Source organism: Phoxinus phoxinus, assembly GCF_949152265.1.
Source record: "Phoxinus phoxinus genome assembly, chromosome: 9".
Classification (NCBI taxonomy): domain Eukaryota; kingdom Metazoa; phylum Chordata; class Actinopteri; order Cypriniformes; family Leuciscidae; genus Phoxinus; species Phoxinus phoxinus.
This window is the reverse complement of record NC_136884.1, coordinates 19,085,741-19,107,754: the sequence shown is the minus strand read 5'-3', so window position 1 is coordinate 19,107,754 and position 22,014 is coordinate 19,085,741. Positions and strand designations below refer to the sequence as shown.

Sequence of the window (22,014 nt, the reverse complement as noted above, 5' to 3'; positions counted from 1 at the left end):
GGACGACTGCTTGAGCAAAAGGCAATGCGTTGGCCGGGAATCGAACCCGGGTCAACTGCTTGGAAGGCAGCTATGCTCACCACTATACCACCAACGCAGGAGTTTGTATGTAGGCTGGATGCAGGCTGGATACCGCCATGCGGTCAGCAAGAATGCTTGCAACACATTAGCAGCTACCAGGTGTAGAGGAACTGAAACTCTCTTCGTTTGGACCCGGCATTGAAAAAAAACGCATTAACTTATTGTCCTGACCTAGCAGGGTCTTTATTAAAAAACAAGCTATCTAATTAAATAAAGTAACACCTTTTATACAGACATTTCATATTTAAATGCTATTAGATGGGTTTTTTTTTTACTTCACTGGCTTCTGTGAAGCGATGACATAAAATGACGCATGAGGCCGTTCCTGGAAATGGGAAGGCTGTTTGAAGCGAGCTGCAGTCGCGCTGATCGGGAGAGGCTACCTGTCTCTGCAGCTCCTCGTTAGTATAGTGGACAGTATCTCCGCCTGTCACGCGGAAGACCTGGGTTCGATTCCCTGACGGGGAGACCTAGTCCTTTACTGCTGCCCAAAGACCCATACAAATGTTTTGCTCCAGCCACGAGTTACAGAAGGAGTTGGCCAGGGGCCCCGGACGACTGCTTGAGCAAAAGGCAATGCGTTGGCCGGGAATCGAACCCGGGTCAACTGCTTGGAAGGCAGCTATGCTCACCACTATACCACCAACGCAGGGGTTTGTATGTAGGCTGGATGCAGGCTGGATGCAGGCTGGATACCGCCATGCGGTCAGCAAGAATGCTTGCAACACATTAGCAGCTACCAGGTGTAGAGGAACTGAAACTCTCTTCGTTTGGACCCGGCATTGAAAAAAAACGCATTAACTTATTGTCCTGACCTAGCAGGGTCTTTATTAAAAAACAAGCTATCTAATTAAATAAAGTAACACGTTTTATACAGACATTTCATATTTAAATGCTATTAGATGGGGTTTTTTTTTACTTCACTGGCTTCTGTGAAGCGATGACATAAAATGACGCATGAGGCCGTTCCTGGAAATGGGAAGGCTGTTTGAAGCGAGCTGCAGTCGCGCTGATCGGGAGAGGCTACCTGTCTCTGCAGCTCCTCGTTAGTATAGTGGACAGTATCTCCGCCTGTCACGCGGAAGACCGGGGTTCGATTCCCCGACGGGGAGACCTAGTTCTTTACTGCTGCCCAAAGACCCATACAAATGTTTTGCTCACCACTATACCACCAACGCAGGGGTTTGTATGTAGGCTGGATGCAGGCTGGATGCAGGCTGGATACCGCCATGCGGTCAGCAAGAATGCTTGCAACACATTTGCAGCTACCAGGTGTAGAGGAACTGAAACTCTCTTCGTTTGGACCCGGCATTGAAAAAAAACGCATTAACTTATTGTCCTGACCTAGCAGGGTCTTTATTAAAAAACAAGCTATCTAATTAAATAAAGTAACACGTTTTATACAGACATTTCATATTTAAATGCTATTAGATGGGGGTTTTTTTTACTTCACTGGCTTCTGTGAAGCGATGACATAAAATGACGCATGAGGCCGTTCCTGGAAATAGGAAGGCTGTTTGAAGCGAGCTGCAGTCGCGCTGATCGGGAGAGGCTACCTGTATCTGCAGCTCCTCGTTAGTATAGTGGACAGTATCTCTGCCTGTCACGCGGAAGACCGGGGTTCGATTCCCCGACGGGGAGACCTAGTCCTTTACTGCTGCCCAAAGACCCATACAAATGTTTTGCTCCAGCCACGAGTTACAGAAGGAGTTGGCCAGGGGCCCCGGACGACTGCTTGAGCAAAAGGCAATGCGTTGGCCGGGAATCGAACCCGGGTCAACTGCTTGGAAGGCAGCTATGCTCAGCACTATACCACCAACGCAGGGGTTTGTATGTAGGCTGGATACCGCCATGCGGTCAGCAAGAATGCTTGCAACACATTAGCAGCTACCAGGTGTAGAGGAACTGAAACTCTCTTCGTTTGGACCCAGCATTGAAAAAAAACGCATTAACTTATTGTCCTGACCTAGCAGGGTCTTTATTAAAAAACAAGCTATCTAATTAAATAAAGTAACACGTTTTATACAGACATTTCATATTTAAATGCTATTAGATGGGTTTTTTTTTTTACTTCACTGGCTTCTGTAAAGCGATGACATAAAATGACGCATGAGGCCGTTCCTGGAAATGGGAAGGCTGTTTGAAGCGAGCTGCAGTCGCGCTGATCGGGAGAGGCTACCTGTCTCTGCAGCTCCTCGTTAGTATAGTGGACAGTATCTCCGCCTGTCACGCGGAAGACCGGGGTTCGATTCCCCGACGGGGAGACCTAGTCCTTTACTGCTGCCCAAAGACCCATACAAATGTTTTGCTCCAGCCACGAGTTACAGAAGGAGTTGGCCAGGGGCCCCGGACGACTGCTTGAGCAAAAGGCAATGCGTTGGCCGGGAATCGAACCCGGGTCAACTGCTTGGAAGGCAGCTATGCTCACCACTATACCACCAACGCAGGGGTTTGTATGTAGGCTGGATGCAGCCTGGATACCGCCATGCGGTCAGCAAGAATGCTTGCAACACATTAGCAGCTACCAGGTGTAGAGGAACTGAAACTCTCTTCGTTTGGACCCGGCATTGAAAAAAAACGCATTAACTTATTGTCCTGACCTAGCAGGGTCTTTATTAAAAAACAAGCTATCTAATTAAATAAAGTAACACGTTTTATACAGACATTTCATATTTAAATGCTATTAGATGGTTTTTTTTTTACTTCACTGGCTTCTGTGAAGCGATGACATAAAATGACGCATGAGGCCGTTCCTGGAAATGGGAAGGCTGTTTGAAGCCAGCTGCAGTCGCGCTGATCGGGAGAGGCTACCTGTCTCTGCAGCTCCTCGTTAGTATAGTGGACAGTATCTCCGCCTGTCACGCGGAAGACCGGGGTTCGATTCCCCGACGGGGAGACCTAGTCCTTTACTGCTGCCCAAAGACCCATACAAATGTTTTGCTCCAGCCACGAGTTACAGAAGGAGTTGGCCAGGGGCCCCGGACGACTGCTTGAGTAAAAGGCAATGCGTTGGCCGTGAATCGAACCCGGGTCAACTGCTTGGAAGGCAGCTATGCTCACCACTATACCACCAACGCAGGGGTTTGTATGTAGGCTGGATACCGCCATGCGGTCAGCAAGAATGCTTGCAACACATTAGCAGCTACCAGGTGTAGAGGAACTGAAACTCTCTTCGTTTGGACCCGGCATTGAAAAAAAACGCATTAACTTATTGCCCTGACCTAGCAGGGTCTTTATTAAAAAACAAGCTATCTAATTAAATAAAGTAACACGTTTTATACAGACATTTCATATTTAAATGCTATTAGATGGGGGGTTTTTTTACTTCACTGGCTTCTGTGAAGCGATGACATAAAATGACGCATGAGGCCGTTCCTGGAAATGGGAAGGCTGTTTGAAGCGAGCTGCAGTCGCGCTGATCGGGAGAGGCTACCTGTCTCTGCAGCTCCTCGTTAGTATAGTGGACAGTATCTCCGCCTGTCACGCGGAAGACCGGGGTTCGATTCCCCGAAGGGGAGACCTAGTCCTTTACTGCTGCCCAAAGACCCATACAAATGTTTTGCTCCAGCCACGAGTTACAGAAGGAGTTGGCCAGGGGCCCCGGATGACTGCTTGAGCAAAAGGCAATGCGTTGGCCGGGAATCGAACCCGGGTCAACTGCTTGGAAGGCAGCTATGCTCACCACTATACCACCAACGCAGGGGTTTGTATGTAGGCTGGATACCGCCATGCGGTCAGCAAGAATGCTTGCAACACATTAGCAGCTACCAGGTGTAGAGGAACTGAAACTCTCTTCGTTTGGACCCGGCATTGAAAAAAAACGCATTAACTTATTGTCCTGACCTAGCAGGGTCTTTATTAAAAAACAAGCTATCTAATTAAATAAAGTAACACGTTTTATACAGACATTTCATATTTAAATGCTATTAGATGGTTTTTTTTTTTTACTTCACTGGCTTCTGTGAAGCGATGACATAAAATGACGCATGAGGCCGTTCCTGGAAATGGGAAGGCTGTTTGAAGCGAGCTGCAGTCGCGCTGATCGGGAGAGGCTACCTGTCTCTGCAGCTCCTCGTTAGTATAGTGGACAGTATCTCCGCCTGTCACGCGGAAGACCGGGGTTCGATTCCCCGACGGGGAGACCTAGTCCTTTACTGCTGCCCAAAGACCCATACAAATGTTTTGCTCCAGCCACGAGTTACAGAAGGAGTTGGCCAGGGGCCCCGGACGACTGCTTGAGCAAAAGGCAATGCGTTGGCCGGGAATCGAACCCGGGTCAACTGCTTGGAAGGCAGCTATGCTCACCACTATACCACCAACGCAGGGGTTTGTATGTAGGCTGGATGCAGGCTGGATGCAGGCTGGATGCAGGCTGGATACCGCCATGCGGTCAGCAAGAATGCTTGCAACACATTAGCAGCTACCAGGTGTAGAGGAACTGAAACTCTCTTCGTTTGGACCCGGCATTGAAAAAAAACGCATTAACTTATTGTCCTGACCTAGCAGGGTCTTTATTAAAAAACAAGCTATCTAATTAAATAAAGTAACACGTTTTATACAGACATTTCATATTTAAATGCTATTAGATGGTTTTTTTTTTACTTCACTGGCTTCTGTGAAGCGATGACATAAAATGACGCATGAGGCCGTTCCTGGAAATGGGAAGGCTGTTTGAAGCGAGCTGCAGTCGCGCTGATCGGGAGAGGCTATCTGTCTCTGCAGCTCCTCGTTAGTATAGTGGACAGTATCTCCGCCTGTCACGCGGAAGACCGGGGTTCGATTCCCCGACGGGGAGACCTAGTTCTTTACTGCTGCCCAAAGACCCATACAAATGTTTTGCTCCAGCCACGAGTTACAGAAGGAGTTGGCCAGGGGCCCCGGACGACTGCTTGAGCAAAAGGCAATGCGTTGGCCGGGAATCGAACCCGGGTCAACTGCTTGGAAGGCAGCTATGCTCACCACTATACCACCAACGCAGGGGTTTGTATGTAGGCTGGATGCAGGCTGGATACCGCCATGCGGTCAGCAAGAATGCTTGCAACACATTAGCAGCTACCAGGTGTAGAGGAACTGAAACTCTCTTCGTTTGGACCCAGCATTGAAAAAAAACGCATTAACTTATTGTCCTGACCTAGCAGGGTCTTTATTAAAAAACAAGCTATCTAATTAAATAAAGTAACACGTTTTATACAGACATTTCATATTTAAATGCTATTAGATGGGTTTTTTTTTTTTTACTTCACTGGCTTCTGTAAAGCGATGACATAAAATGACGCATGAGGCCGTTCCTGGAAATGGGAAGGCTGTTTGAAGCGAGCTGCAGTCGCGCTGATCGGGAGAGGGTACCTGTCTCTGCAGCTCCTCGTTAGTATAGTGGACAGTATCTCCGCCTGTCACGCAGAAGACCGGGGTTCGATTCCCCGACGGGGAGACCTAGTCCTTTACTGCTGCCCAAAGACCCATACAAATGTTTTGCTCCAGCCACGAGTTACAGAAGGAGTTGGCCAGGGGCCCCGGACGACTGCTTGAGCAAAAGGCAATGCGTTGGCCGGGAATCAAACCCGGGTCAACTGCTTGGAAGGCAGCTATGCTCACCACTATACCACCAACGCAGGGGTTTGTATGTAGGCTGGATGCAGGCTGGATACCGCCATGCGGTCAGCAAGAATGCTTGCAACACATTAGCAGCTACCAGGTGTAGAGGAACTGAAACTCTCTTCGTTTGGACCCGGCATTGAAAAAAAACGCATTAACTTATTGTCCTGACCTAGCAGGGTCTTTATTAAAAAACAAGCTATCTAATTAAATAAAGTAACACGTTTTATACAGACATTTCATATTTAAATGCTATTAGATGGGGTTTTTTTTACTTCACTGGCTTCTGTGAAGCGATGACATAAAATGACGCATGAGGCCGTTCCTGGAAATGGAAAGGCTGTTTGAAGCGAGCTGCAGTCGCGCTGATCGGGAGAGGCTACCTGTCTCTGCAGCTCCTCGTTAGTATAGTGGACAGTATCTCCGCCTGTCACGCGGAAGACCGGGGTTCGATTCCCCGACGGGGAGACCTAGTCCTTTACTGCTGCCCAAAGACCCATACAAATGTTTTGCTCCAGCCACGAGTTACAGAAGGAGTTGGCCAGGGGCCCCGGACGACTGCTTGAGCAAAAGGCAATGCGTTGGCCGTGAATCGAACCCGGGTCAACTGCTTGGAAGGCAGCTATGCTCACCACTATACCACCAACGCAGGGGTTTGTATGTAGGCTGGATACCGCCATGCGGTCAGCAAGAATGCTTGCAACACATTAGCAGCTACCAGGTGTAGAGGAACTGAAACTCTCTTCGTTTGGACCCGGCATTGAAAAAAAACGCATTAACTTATTGCCCTGACCTAGCAGGGTCTTTATTAAAAAACAAGCTATCTAATTAAATAAAGTAACACGTTTTATACAGACATTTCATATTTAAATGCTATTAGATGGGTTTTTTTTTTACTTCACTGGCTTCTGTGAAGCGATGACATAAAATGACGCATGAGGCCGTTCCTGGAAATGGGAAGGCTGTTTGAAGCGAGCTGCAGTCGCGCTGATCGGGAGAGGCTACCTGTCTCTGCAGCTCCTCGTTAGTATAGTGGACAGTATCTCCGCCTGTCACGCGGAAGACCGGGGTTCGATTCCCCGACGGGGAGACCTAGTCCTTTACTGCTGCCCAAAGACCCATACAAATGTTTTGCTCCAGCCACGAGTTACAGAAGGAGTTGGCCAGGGGCCCCGGACGACTGCTTGAGCAAAAGGCAATGCGTTGGCCGGGAATCGAACCCAGGTCAACTGCTTGGAAGGCAGCTATGCTCACCACTATACCACCAACGCAGGGGTTTGTATGTAGGCTGGATGCAGGCTGGATACCGCCATGCGGTCAGCAAGAATGCTTGCAACACATTAGCAGCTACCAGGTGTAGAGGAACTGAAACTCTCTTCGTTTGGACCCGGCATTGAAAAAAAACGCATTAACTTATTGTCCTGACCTAGCAGGGTCTTTATTAAAAAACAAGCTATCTAATTAAATAAAGTAACACGTTTTATACAGACATTTCATATTTAAATGCTATTAGATGGGGGTTTTTTTTACTTCACTGGCTTCTGTGAAGCGATGACATAAAATGACGCATGAGGCCGTTCCTGGAAATGGGAAGGCTGTTTGAAGCGAGCTGCAGTCGCGCTGATCGGGAGAGGCTACCTGTCTCTGCAGCTCCTCGTTAGTATAGTGGACAGTATCTCCGCCTGTCACGCGGAAGACCGGGGTTCGATTCCCTGACGGGGAGACCTTAGGGTTGCCACCCGTCCCTTAAAATACGGAATCGTCCCGTATTTGAGAATAAAATAGCGCGTCCCGTTTTGAATCAATACGGGACGGGGTTTGTCCCGTATTTTCGGAGTTGTCTTCAATGCAGCATCTCATGCAAATCATCCCACCGGCATTCTGTGAAGACTCGTCCTATTCTGCCCCTGATTGGGTAATACTCGCTGCCATCGTTGGATTGATTGGTTTGTTTCAGGTTCACGGCCAATCAGAGTCAGAGGAGGGCGGGTCTCTTGACAGAGAGTCGATTTGAAAGAATGGCGGAGGCTGCTCCAGATACCCCCCCGCGTCCAGCGCTGAAACGAAAGCGGATGCAAAAGTACCGTCGAGAGTGGGAAGAATCAAATACTTGGCTGGAAAGTGTCAGCGGAAATGAGTATCAAGCCAACTGCACAATTTGTCGGAGAGTGTTCTCTGTTGCGCACGGTGGCTTGTCAGATGTGCGTCAGCATGCCTCGGGAGAGCAACATTCCCGCAATGCTAGAGGTCACAGAAATCAAAGCACCGTCTCACAGTTCTTCATACCTCAATCATCTCCTGAGGCAGATAGTGTAATGACAGTTTTTTAATCACCCTAATCATTTTCTGATTGATTACATTAGATTTCATAAGCTGCCTATTTGTTAAGAAATCATGTTAAAAATGTAAATGAATCATGTTAGTATGATTTGTTTGTAACACTTTACAATAAGGTTCATTTATTAAACATTAGTTAATGTATTAACTAACATGAACTAGCAATGAGTAGCTAATACATGTGTTACAGTATTTATTAATCTTTGTTAATAAAGCTGTTAATTGTTTGTTCATGTTAGTTCACAGTACATTAACTAATATTAACAAGATTTTAATAAAGTATTAGTAAATGTGGAAATGAACATTAACAAAGATGAACAAATGCTGTATAAATGCAGTTCATTATTAGTTCATGTTAATTAATGTAGTTAACTAATGAACCTTATTGTAAAGTGTTACCGATTTGTTTATTGCGGTTAAGGTGTACAGTCAGACATATAAGCATTATTTTAATAAGAGATAAGAAAGAGATATTTAATAATAAAAAATATAGTGCCTATGTGAAGCAAATAAACAACTTAACTAATTTAAATTATTGCATCCTTAAATAGGCTACTGTAGAATTAACAATAAAATAATTAACTTACCAATAATAAACAATTTTTTTGTGTGTTTTACATGAATTTAGAAATGTTTGTAGATCGGTTATTTATTATGTGGTTTCACTGTTTGGATGGTGTTACTGTCTGCAAACAATGACAAATATGTTATCCAAAATCTGTGTTCACGCCACCTTATACAAGTTCATTAGCAATTTCTCATCCTACTCCTCTCTAGGTTACAGCAGCGGAGTTAACGCAGGTGTACCACACGGTTAAACACAACCTAAGCTATAACAGTGCTGACTGTGGACACAAGCTTAACCAAAAGATTCTGCATGACTCCAAAATCATAAAGAAAATGTCCATCGGGAGAACTAAGGCAGAAGCAATGGCCAAAGATGTCCTTGCTCCAAAGGCAGTGGCTGATGTTGTTGACGTCTTAACATCAGGTAAACCCCTCCCGTTCTCCATACAGACGGATGCATCAAATAAAGGGAACAGGAAGATGTTTCCCCTTGCTGTACAGTATTTCAGGCCAGAAACTGGGATCTGCAACAAAATGCTTGATTTTGGAGAGAATGCAGATGAGTCAGCTGCTGGTATTATGGATTACATAGAACATTCCCTTGATAAATTTGGCTTATCGTTAGATCAAGTTACAGCATATAGTGCAGACAATACTAATGTAAATTATGGAATCCACAACTCTGTCTTCACCAACCTAAAGAAAAAGAAAAAAGATCTGCGGCAAGGAAACTGCCATGCCCATATTGTGCACAACACAGTGAAGCATGCTCTTGACCAGCTCACTGTAGATGTGGAAAATGTTGTGCTGAAGGTCTATGGCCACTTTTCCACATCTGCCAAACGAAGGGAATCACTGAAAGAGTTTTGCAAGTTCTGTGATGTGGAGTTCCGCGAGATTCTGCGACATGTTACAACAAGGTGGCTGTCCCTCAATCCAGCCATTTCCCGGCTTATGCAATCCTGGACTGCTCTCAGGTCTTATTTCATCAGCCTGGGGGAAGAGTGTCCCAGACAGATCAGAGCTTTGTTAAAGCTCAATGATGCCTCAACTGAGGAAGATGCTGATAATGTGGAAGTTTACCTCCTGTTCTCCAATAACATCCTCTCCCTCTTTGAGGATGTTGTAAAGAAGCTGGAAAATGATTCAACCACCTGTGTTGAGTTATATTCCATCATGTCTACCTTCAAGCAAAAACTCACACAGAGAAGAGATGACCAGTTTTATGGCTACTTAACAAAAGTGAAGCTGCAGCATCTTCTCCCACATGACGCAGACAGGGCAAGGAGAGATTTCACAGAGTTTCTCAACACAGCAATCTCATACATTGAGAAATGGTTTGACTTTTCAGAGGACAACTGGCTGTTCTCCCTGCAACCTCTCTCTCTTCACCATGGCATGCTTTCCTTCAGCGACACTGAGATCATCACTAATAAGCTTAACCTCATCCAAAAAGTCAGCATGGATGAACTTTATGATGAATGCACCACAGCAAATAGCATTCTGAAGGGGCTCAGAGAAGGTGCAGATGATGAATGGAAGTCCAAAGACGTGGCTGCCAGGTGGGTGGCTCTCTTTCAAGTAGCTAACCTGCCTAACATGCTGTCCATCATTAGCCACATCTTAAGTATCCCAGCATCCACTGGTTATGTGGAAAGGATCTTTTCCAGAATGTCCAACAAATGGAGTGACAGCAGGAACAGGTGCTCTGTGGAGCTCATAAGGAGTGAGCTCTTGATCACTCTCAACTTTGAGCAGTCCTGTTCAGAGTTTTACTCTATCTGTTTGAAAGACAAACAGCTTCTCAGTGCTGCACGGAGTGACAAGAAGTACACTTATAAAAGGAAGTAGGCATGCTCCAATACTGCACACTACTACTTGTGGGCCACTGATGTTATCATGTTCATGATGTTCATGGAAGATCCTTTGCAAGTCTCATGCACTATATATTTTTTTTCCAATAGTTTTTTTTGAGTATGAAAGCATTTGTTTAATTTAAAGTTAATAAGTTATGGATCTGTTAATTTAATAAGTTAATAAAATATGGTTCACATCTCACAAGTTCCTCCAAACGCCTATTTTTTTTGTGTTCTCACTGTCAAACTTTGTTGGCCTATGTTTGTTATCGTCATAGCTGTGTGTATCGTCATAGCCCCCCCCCCCCCCCCCCCCCTCCCCCCCCCTCCCCCCGCGGCAGGCGTCCCTTATTTTTCTGTATTGAAGGTGGCAACCCTAATCGGGAGAGGCTACCTGTCTATGCAGCTCCTCGTTAGTATAGTGGACAGTATCTCCGCCTGTCACGCGGAAGACAGGGGTTCGATTCCCCGACGGGGAGACCTAGTCCTCTACTGCTGCCCAAAGACCCATACAAATGTTTTGCTCCAGCCACGAGTTACAGAAGGAGTTGGCCAGGGGCCCCGGACGACTGCTTGAGCAAAAGGCAATGCGTTGGCCGGGAATCGAACCCGAGTCAACTGCTCGGGAGCCGAAAATGGGTAAGCTTAACTTCCCTTAACTTTTCCCATTCATTCTCTATGGTAGTGCTTAACACTACGGATGCAATATACTTTTGGCCACAGGTAGACTTCATGGCGCTGTTTCGTTTTTCCTTGGCGGGGAATTTAAGAAGCGTAGTGTCATCTGTCAATCATTCGCAGTGGAGGAGGGGAGACCCGTTTTACGATCGGAGAGATATTTGTTTACCGAATTGTCAGTAAATTGTTTTGTTTTTTACAACAAATATTTACAGTCTAAATTACCGTCAGACAGATTTTACCTCAGGTGACCCCATATACATTATTATTCATATATTTTATAATTTAAATTGCTTGTATATTATCATGTAACGTTAATCGTATTGTTAATTGTGTTGAATAGTTTGTGACCAAGTAAACCAAACTCCTCGTTGTAAATACAACTGTATTTTATAAGAGTATATTTGTTTGTAAAGGTGAATGTTTCGTCATTGATTTCTTATTAACGTTATGCACTCAAATAAAATGTTTAAAAATATAACGTTATATGTTAACAGTGCAGTTTGATGTAGTACTTTTAATGTAATTATTATATAGTACACACACATATATTACATTTAAATTACAAAAAAATATGTGTGCAATATAATGGTATAGTAGTATATGAATAACATTTTATTATGAAACAAATTATAATTAAACACAACAATAGTGTGTGAAAGAGGATATTGTGAAATATATATTTATATTTATTTCATAATACATTTTTTCATTTAATTGTTGTTTTATTTAATAAGAAATAAAATCATTTAAATCAGAATAGAAGTGTGTTAATTAAGTGTGTTAATGCAACAGACCATAAACACTAATCAGCTCTTTGTGAATGTATATGTACAGCACAGCAGGATGAAGGTGAAAGTGATCTTCCCAGGCAAGATCAACGTGTGCTTCAGGAAAGGACCTACTGGATATCTGAGACAAGAACCCTCAGATGAAGCCAAGAGGATCAAAGACAACCCCAATCTCCAGGACAAATCAGCCCCTCAAAGGGAAGACAAGGTCAAGGAGAATGCCCGCTCTGTTGTCTTCATGAGAGGAGGAGATGTGTCAGACAGACAGGAGGTGCTGGGAGAGTATCTGCTTCAGTTTGGAAAGTACAAAGGCAAGTCATTCCGGTGGCTACTAGAGAATGATGTAGGCTATACCATATTCTTGACTAAGAAGGTTGAGGAGGAGGAGAGAGCCGGACAGTTTAAACCAGAGGGTCCCAAGAAGGACAGCCTACTTTCATTTCTTGAGTACAGTAGAAGCTTCCAGGAAATCGAGGATCTCCTAAAGTATTTAACTGGAAGATCAGTGGCACCACCTGTGAGGAATGAAGATGACAACTTGGTTGGCTTTGGGATTAATGCAGAAAAGACTTGGAGGGATGTTTGGGAGAGCAGAGCAGATGGATATGCTGCATTCATCCTCCAGAAACAGTGTGTCCCAGGCAGCAAAATGTATCGGTTGCAGCAGTACCTCACTCAGAAAAAGAGCCAGCTTCAGACTGCTTCCGCTGGCCTTACAGCATCTGCCTCTCATCCTACAGGTTTGTTGACAGTACAGTTGAGTATATATAAGGTCAAATTGAAATATGTAAATGTGGGATGACATATGATTCACATCTTTGCTTTTATGCTTTGTTTCACAGAAATGGAGGATGATGAAGAATTGGAGAGAATGATGCTTTCTATATCCCCATCCAAACTCCAAGACCAACTGAGTAAGAAAAACTCACAGACACATTTTTGGATCGTTACGATTTGTTCTAATAAGTCTGTTGTACTCACCAAGGCTGCATTTATTTGATTCAAATACATTTTTTTTAAAACACAGTCAAAATTGTGAAATATTATTATAATTCAAAATAGCAGTTTTCTATGTGAATATATAGTAAAGTGTAATTTATTCCTGTGATCAAATCTGAATTTTGAGCATCATTACTCCAGTCTTCAGTGTCACATGATTCTGATGATTTGATGTTCAAGAAACATTTTATCATTATTATCAATGTTGAAAATAGTTATTTACATTTTAGTTTCAGGATTCTTTGATGAACAGCATTAATTTGAAATAGAAAGCTTTTGTAACATTAAACACTACCCTTCAAAAGTTTGGGGTCAGTAAGACTTTTTATTTATTTTTGGAGGGGAAAGAAATTAAAGAAATAAATACTTTTATTCATCAAAGGATGAATTAAATTGATCAAAAGTTACAGTAAAGACATTTATAATGTTGCAAAAGATTATATTTCAAATTAAAGCTGAATTAAAAGCTTTTCAAATTCAAATTAAAGCTTTTGAACTTTCTATTCATCAAAGAATCCAGAAAAAACAGTTTTCCACATCAATAATAATAATGAATGTTTTTTTAGCATCAAATCCCAAAACTTTTGACCGGTAGTGTAGGTGCATGCGCACACACACACACACACACACACACACACACACACATACACACACACACGCACACACACACAGTATTTATTTTATTGTGGTTGCTATATCCATATTTTTCTGAATGTAGGCTACACCTGTATGAATGTGGACTCGGCTTTTGCTGTAAAAGAGCTTACGTAATGCTCAGTCAATTTTCCCTGAATAAACAACAGTTGATGATATTTATAATTCCATCCTTTCATAACATTTTTTGGTTTGTTATTTTTCCATAGAAATGGAGGAAGGTGAAGATTTGGGGAGGATGATGCTACCCACATTTTCATCTAAAATTCCAGGCCAACTGAGTGAGAACCACATACATGCACATACATGCTCTATCAAACTGCATTCATTTCCATGAAACATCATAACATTTTTATTCAGCGTTATTGAAGATGGTAAATGTTTGGGATGTTACATTGTTTCTGCGCTGTGCACTCAGGTTCACAAGTTGTTGGAGTCCCTATGGCCAAAGGTCATTTTCTGACTGCACACTTGGGGATGATTCTGACATCAATCAGGATTATCCATCCAACACTGTCAAATCACTGTTTGTTTATTAGGTGTGATCAGTCCTGTTCTAATGCCCGTAAATTATTATACTACAGGTTTTTTCAAATTGATTACATTATTACATATTGTAGCTTGTATAGTATGTATATTCATACATACATATATATATATATATATATATATATATATATATATATATATATGAATATACATACAAGCTACAATATAGATTTTCACAGAAGCTTCACAATACTAACAAATTCAAAACAAAATCTGCTGTAAAGCATCTCTAACAAGCCAATTGTGACATTATTCAGCTCAAGTCACTTCTGTGTTGATTCAGTTTCAACTCAATTCAAGATTTAGATCAATTGTGCATACATACTGTATATACAGTGCATTTGTGCACATACATGTACGTGTGACTTCTAAATGCTTGAAAGTTAAATTATCTTCACTATGCTTTCAGGTTCAGAAGTTGTTGGAGTCCCGCTGGTCAAAGGTCTTATTCCTACAGCATACTAGGGATGATTCTGACATGAATCAGGATGATCTGTTCTACATTGATTTGTTGCTGTTTGTTGGTTTGGCCACGTTCAGGCCTGTTCTAATTCTTGTGTTCAATTGTTCTACTAACATTTATAAGGCATTTATATCTCATCATTAAGGGTAAGTACAGAGTTCTTGTTTTGCATGCTTTTTTGCATGCTATACTTTAAAGGTTTGGTATGTATATGATCTACAGAGTAAAATAAGTACATCTCCAAAATGCAGAAGTACAGCAAAAGTACAAATATGTATTCATTTGGACTAGAATGACGCATCTGTTTTGATACTTGAAGCTGTAGATTACTCATGTAATGTAGATCCATTAACATACCACACCTCTAATATTATAAAGAGTCTTGACATGTGTTCTATGGGTTTGTATGCATTTGCATTACGATTTAATAACACATTTACTAAGGGACAGTTCTACATGGTATTAGAATGGCATTACATTTTTCTGTGTTAGGGAGGCGTAAACCACCAGCAACACTCTTAAAACCAGACCAGCCTGATGAATATAGTGCTACTGCATCTCCACAGCCAGGTTAGTATATGGACTTGTACACAAGCCGACTCAACTGTAAGGATATGCCTGTTTCTGATCAGTGTTATTGTTTTACACCAATTCCCTTCACTCCAGTGAGGGTTCCTTTGCCAGTACCTCCAGAGTTGCTTGAATTGGGGTTATCGACAAGCAAGACCACATCGCCTTTGAGACCAGTGCAGGAAACCATGCTCTGTCAATGTAAGGACTTAATGTAACATAATTTTACTTATTACAATTTAAAACAGATTTAACATATTTAACAAATGTAATGCTCATCTATGACTAATGCCACCCATGTCATCCAGCAGCCCTCCTCCCAGTGACCTCTGCACAGTCTATAGCCTCTACTCCTCCCTCAGGCCCCCCTGCAGCTGCTGTCCAGTCGGGACTCCTTGCAGCCTCTACTCCTCCCACAGCACTTCCTGCAGCCTCTGCTGGGTACCCCTCAACTCAGTTGGAGGAGAAGCATGCTGTTCCACCACTGCCAAGCTATGAGCAGGATGTAAGCCAATGGCACTGCTCTCACCAGCAGAGAATCTGGATGAAAACAGAAATGGAAGCCTTGGGACTGTGGCCAGGCTCTAGACTGGTGAGACATCCAATGAACATGATCTCCTTGTGGCGTTACCCACCTCAGCCTGAGCTTATTGATGCTGTCTATAAGCTACCATCGGCAAAATACTTTCAACTTCATCCATTCTTCATTTGGAAACCAGAGCACACCATTATGGAAAGAGTCCGCAACAACTACACTCTGCCATGTCTGAACGGCTGTCCGAATCCTTACGTTGTCTCATCAGGAGTTGGACGACCCCGTGTCATTATTGGTACAAGCAGCCAATACTACATACTGGCCTCTCGGCTCAGCTGTAAAGTCTGTAAAAAGTACTGGTTTGCAGACAAACCCCAATGGATGGACATGCTGCCAAGTCGGTTCCGCAACATTTTTCCAGCTTTTCTGACGCACAAGAAGGCCATATGTAAGACGGTGATGGATGAGTTGCGGCGCACAGCAAAGTCTCCCAATGATATGGCCAATCAGTTGAATGAAGCTCTCCACCTCAGGTATGAGCGTGCACACCTGGCTTACCTGTCCACTGTTAAGAATGTGCTGGATGGAGACAGTGGACTTTATGGTCAGCAGACTATCACAGGGGCACTAAGAGCAACAAATACTCCTGCTCCATTTGGTGGGTATGGTGATGTGGCCGGCTGGTCCGGAGTAACAGTCTCACCCCACTACTTGGTTGACTGCCTCATTCAGGAGTACCATAGGCAGGAGAGCACACTCAATCTGCTCCTTCAAGGCACGTTTGGACAAGTATTAAGGGCTGACCATACCCGCAAGGTGGCCCGGAAGGTTGTGCTTGCATCGGGTACTATGTCATCATACGCTGTGATGAATGAAAACTGGATGATCTTGTCCTGGGTGATGCTGCAGTCTGAAAGTGATAAATCCCTGCAGCCAATGTATGAGGGGCTGTCCCGTCGTTACATTTTTGCAGGACTGCCAAAAGCCAACTACCAGTGGGTTGACAGGTAAGAACCAGCCATCACATTTTCCTTCCCACCTATATTATATTTGTAAAGGAAACAAAATATAGTATAGCAAATACATGTATCCTATTTATTTGAATGTTTACAATTTTAAATATACTTCTCTTTGTGTGTGGAACAGAGATTGCTGTGCTGCCTTCAGGATCCCAAACCCTGATCCCCAGGAGCACCTCCTCTGGGATTCTTGGAAGACCACTGAGGCTATAGTGACTGCAGCAACCTCTGGACATCTCATCAACACCTGTGCCTCCCGCAAAGAATATAATAGCGGCATCAACATCAAGCTGGACTTGTTCCACTGCATGCGGCGGTTCTCCAGAGAGTGTACTTCAGAGCACCATCCACTGCACAGTGCTTTCTGCAAGTTTCTGTCAGCAGCTTTTAGTGTTGTGGACCAGACGGACCTACAGAGACTGAAGCAGGCTTATGTCTTCTGTGGGATAGTGCCTGCAAATCCAACAAAGAAGCACATCAGGGAGCACTGCCGCAATAGGGTCCCACACCCCAAAGAGCTGCTGGAGAGAGTAGAGAGTGTTCTCCAAAGATTCTTTTTAGAATGCGATCCTGATGGTGGGCCACTGTTCAAACCATCGATGTTGAAGGTGTGGAGGATTCAGCGAGTCCATATCCTCAGAGGCTGCCTGAGTGACCCAGAGATTGAAGAGGGGATCCTCTATAGGCATGGTGGAACGGTCCAGCTGAACCATGTGAAGGGGGAGGCGGCAGCTGTACCCGTGTGGATCCCTGTGAGAGGCACCTCTCAGCAGGAGGGGTTCCATTTCCATCAGGCGAGATGGGTCACAGGCACTCAGGTATCCACAGAACTTTTCCAGGCGCAGGGCATGATTGGAGTGGCTCGCTGGAATTTTCAGCGCCTTGTGGACCTGAAGCAGCCTGGAGTGAAGCTGCCTGCAGTTTTTGATCCTGTGCTGATCATGGAACTGAACAAGCTCTCAGACGTGGTGACAGGACAGGCCAAGTACCCTGCCTTACTTGTCTCACAGACAGACACCAGAGAAAGGTTTGGACTGCAGTATGTGGAGCCTGGTTGTCGTCCTGTCCCCCTGGACTGGGACAAGCACAAGTCCCAGAAGTTACCTGTTGCAGGGGAGAGAGAGCATCAGTCCTCACAGCCGTCTGCTCTCAGTGAGATATTCCCACCTGATGACACACCTGAGGAGGTGAGGGAGGAACACTTTGCTCAGGTAAACTTGACTGTTTACAAATATCCCCACTCACTAAAATACAAAATTTAACTATGTAATCACTGATTGTAACCCAAATTAATTACCATATGCTCCAGGATGACATCTTTGGTGTGGCTTCTCCTGGCTCACAAATAATGATCCAGCCTACACAGCCCACCGATGTAAAAGGTGATTCAGCTCACATCTTCATCCCTTAATTATTCCTTATTTATATGAATACTACAGATATTTCAGAGATAAAAGTGAAAATGATTTATTTTTTCTGTCCCTTTTCCTCTCTTTTAGATGAGATGACACCACCACTGCCCTTTGCTCCTTCTCCACGAGCTGCTCGCACAGGTTCCATCAAGGCAGGCGGTCTACTTTTTGTCCTGGACCATTTTCGGTGGACACAGCCCATGAGGGATTCCATTGATGGCCTTCTGGCAAAGTACCATGGGCAGAAAGACCTTCTCACCCAGGTAGATGCGGAGTATGCTGCCCTTGTGCAGGCTGCCTCCAGGGATCCCAATAGCCTCTTACACCCCACCACGAAACAGCATATCTCACGTTATGTGAAACACCTGGCCAAGATGACGAACACAAATTCATCCCTGAATACCAGTCCGGAGAAACTACTGGAGACCCAGCAGCTATGGCATCACCTCACAAAAGGTAGTGAAACTGTAAGTGTTCCAGTGGTAACCCTCCCACCTGCCCCAGTGAACCCACCCAGAAATAATCCCAAGGAGTCCTTGCTAACTAAGGGTGAGATTGAACAGATGGTGAAAGAGATTGTGGAGAAGCAGCAGCAGCAACAACAGCAACAGCAGCCTGTTACAAAGAGGACACGGAACTGTCTAGCTTGTGGCCAGCCAAAGTCACGTTACCTTGGTGATGGCTCCTCCATTCATTTCTTTTATCAGTCTGGGAGCGTGAAGTACTTCTACTGCTCTACAAAGGTATACCAGATGTATGCAGCGGAAGGCCTCACCAATCCTCGAATGCCGTTTGCTGACTTTGCTGAAACACCTTTTTTTAATCGAGAGCTACAGGCCGCAAAGCAGCGCTCTGCAGAGGCAAGACAGGTAATGGAGGAGCGGGGAAAGAGAAAGGCCATGGAGCAGCATCCCACTGGTCGCCTCTGTAGGTTTTGCCACAAGCCCCTCAAACAAGGCCCAGAGAGTCCACACACACATACTGGGTTCCCTGGTGTGGCAGGAAAGTATGTATATTGTCCTTCCAAAGTGTTTTCCCTATATCGGACAGAGGGGATGACTCACGAGATGACTTGGGGAGAGTTCTGTCAGTCTTCCTTTTATGAGGCAGAAAGGAAGAGATGGGTAGCAGAAAAGGGAAAGTGACTGCCCTCATGTTTCCTGTTTTTTAATGTATATATTGTAATTATTGTATCATAAAAAAATATAACTCTGTATCTTGTTTGTTATGGATATCTGTTACATGCTGAAACCACTGTGGTTTGTTCTTGCCTTATTTGTCTTTCTGGTTTTTGTTTTGTTTTTTACTTTAGAATGCCATGTTGGGCCATGCATGATTGTAAAATGTAAAAAAGTCTGCTTAACTTTTACTGTTATATATGCATAATTTATCAGTTAAAATGTTTTTACAATTTGTTAAAAAAAACTCTGATTGTTTAGATGATGGAAAGCACTACTTTTAATCTTTTGTAATTGTAAATACTTTGCATTTCACCTGTAAGAATTTTTTTGTATATAATATTTCTTAAGCATGTTGTAATATTGTTCTTACTTTATATTAGTTTATTACTTTTGACACAATCATATTTATAATTGTACTGTATACATGCACATGGGCAGTTGGATAATCTTTGAAATCTTTGAAAAAGTACTAGCCTGTTTCAGCCTGTTTCTTTTTTATTCTTCCATAGACCTTTGTTCAGTAGGTGTTTTTAAACTGTCACTTGATTTCATAGATTGATTATTTATTTTGGTCATGTTGAGATATTCCCATTTTTTTACATTTGTTCATTCAATCTAATTGCCTTGGTTCACATTATTGTGTACTTAACATGTACTGTACATAGTGTTGTAAATGAGTTTTAAAATTAAAAAGGTATTATTTTATAATTGTATATTTTATAAAGGTATACTTTTATTCTTTTGAATGTTTATTTTTTATTAAAACGTAATTTTACTGAAAATATCCCGAAAATCCTTGACTCTTATTTTGGACAAGCACAATAAGTTACAGTATATATCACATTGCACCAATTAATTTATCAGTAAAATAAGGACTGTTATTTTGGACAAGCACACTAAGTTATATATCACATACCAACAATTAATTTTTTCAGTAAAATAAGTATCCTTCAGAAACAAGTTTCATATTAGAAAACAAAAGTAAACATATACATATATGAATATTAGTGAATGTGTCAAAAGGTATAAATAACATCACCTCAGCTGGGATTCGAACCGAGATTTCGGTGGGGAATAATATTGATAAAACCTGGGACACGCCCTTAAATTTTTCTCACTACTGATTGGCTAGTCACCGATCTACAGGTATACATGCCTGGCTACTGCTTGGAAGGCAGCTATTCTCACCACTATACCACCAACGCAGGGGTTTGTATGTAGGCTGGATGCAGGCTGGATGCAGGCTGGATACCGCCATGCGGTCAGCAAGAATGCTTGCAACACATTAGCAGCTACCAGGTGTAGAGGAACTGAAACTCTCTTCGTTTGGACCCGGCATTGAAAAAAAACGCATTAACTTATTGTCCTGACCTAGCAGGGTCTTTATTAAAAAACAAGCTATCTAATTAAATAAAGTAACACGTTTTATACAGACATTTCATATTTAAATGCTATTAGATGGGTTTTTTTTTTTACTTCACTGGCTTCTGTGAAGCGATGACATAAAATGACGCATGAGGCCGTTCCTGGAAATGGGAAGGCTGTTTGAAGCGAGCTGCAGTCGCGCTGATCGGGAGAGGCTACCTGTCTCTGCAGCTCCTCGTTAGTATAGTGGACAGTATCTCCGCCTGTCACGCGGAAAACCGGGGTTCGATTCCCCGACGGGGAGACCTAGTCCTTTACTAATGCCCAAAGACCCATACAAATGTTTTGCTCCAGCCACGAGTTACAGAAGGAGTTGGCCAGGGGCCCCGGACGACTGCTTGAGCAAAAGGCAATGCGTTGGCCGGGAATCGAACCCGGGTCAACTGCTTGGAAGGCAGCTATGCTCACCACTATACCACCAACGCAGGGGTTTGTATGTAGGCTGGATGCAGGCTGGATACCGCCATGCGGTCAGCAAGAATGCTTGCAACACATTAGCAGCTACCAGGTGTAGAGGAACTGAAACTCTCTTCGTTTGGACCCGGCATTGAAAAAAAACGCATTAACTTATTGTCCTGACCTAGCAGGGTCTTTATTAAAAAACAAGCTATCTAATTAAATAAAGTAACACGTTTTATACAGACATTTCATATTTAAATGCTATTAGATGGGTTTTTTTTTTTACTTCACTGGCTTCTGTGAAGCGATGACATAAAATGACGCATGAGGCCGTTCCTGGAAATGGGAAGGCTGTTTGAAGCGAGCTGCAGTCGCGCTGATCGGGAGAGGCTACCTGTCTCTGCAGCTCCTCGTTAGTATAGTGGACAGTATCTCCGCCTGTCACGCGGAAAACCGGGGTTCGATTCCCCGACGGGGAGACCTAGTCCTTTACTAATGCCCAAAGACCCATACAAATGTTTTGCTCCAGCCACGAGTTACAGAAGGAGTTGGCCAGGGGCCCCGGACGACTGCTTGAGCAAAAGGCAATGCGTTGGCCGGGAATCGAACCCGGGTCAACTGCTTGGAAGGCAGCTATGCTCACCACTATACCACCAACGCAGGGGTTTGTATGTAGGCTGGATGCAGGCTGGATACCGCCATGCGGTCAGCAAGAATGCTTGCAACACATTAGCAGCTACCAGGTGTAGAGGAACTGAAACTCTCTTCGTTTGGACCCGGCATTGAAAAAAAACGCATTAACTTATTGTCCTGACCTAGCAGGGTCTTTATTAAAAAACAAGCTATCTAATTAAATAAAGTAACACGTTTTATACAGACATTTCATATTTAAATGCTATTAGA

General features: G+C 43.6%; 1 protein-coding gene across 1 annotated transcript; it reads left to right on the top strand.

The window, feature by feature from the left end:
- Positions 1–15,750: 15,750 nt before the first annotated feature.
- On the top strand, positions 15,751–19,251 carry LOC307004060 (uncharacterized protein; the record flags this gene model as incomplete). Its single annotated transcript, XM_079623002.1, has 4 exons — positions 15,751–16,682; positions 16,822–17,905; positions 18,004–18,076; positions 18,194–19,251. The coding sequence occupies 4 exons, from the start codon at positions 15,751–15,753 to the stop codon at positions 19,249–19,251; spliced, it is 3,147 nt and encodes a 1,048-aa protein (XP_079479128.1).
- Between the last annotated feature and the right edge of the window lie 2,763 nt (positions 19,252–22,014).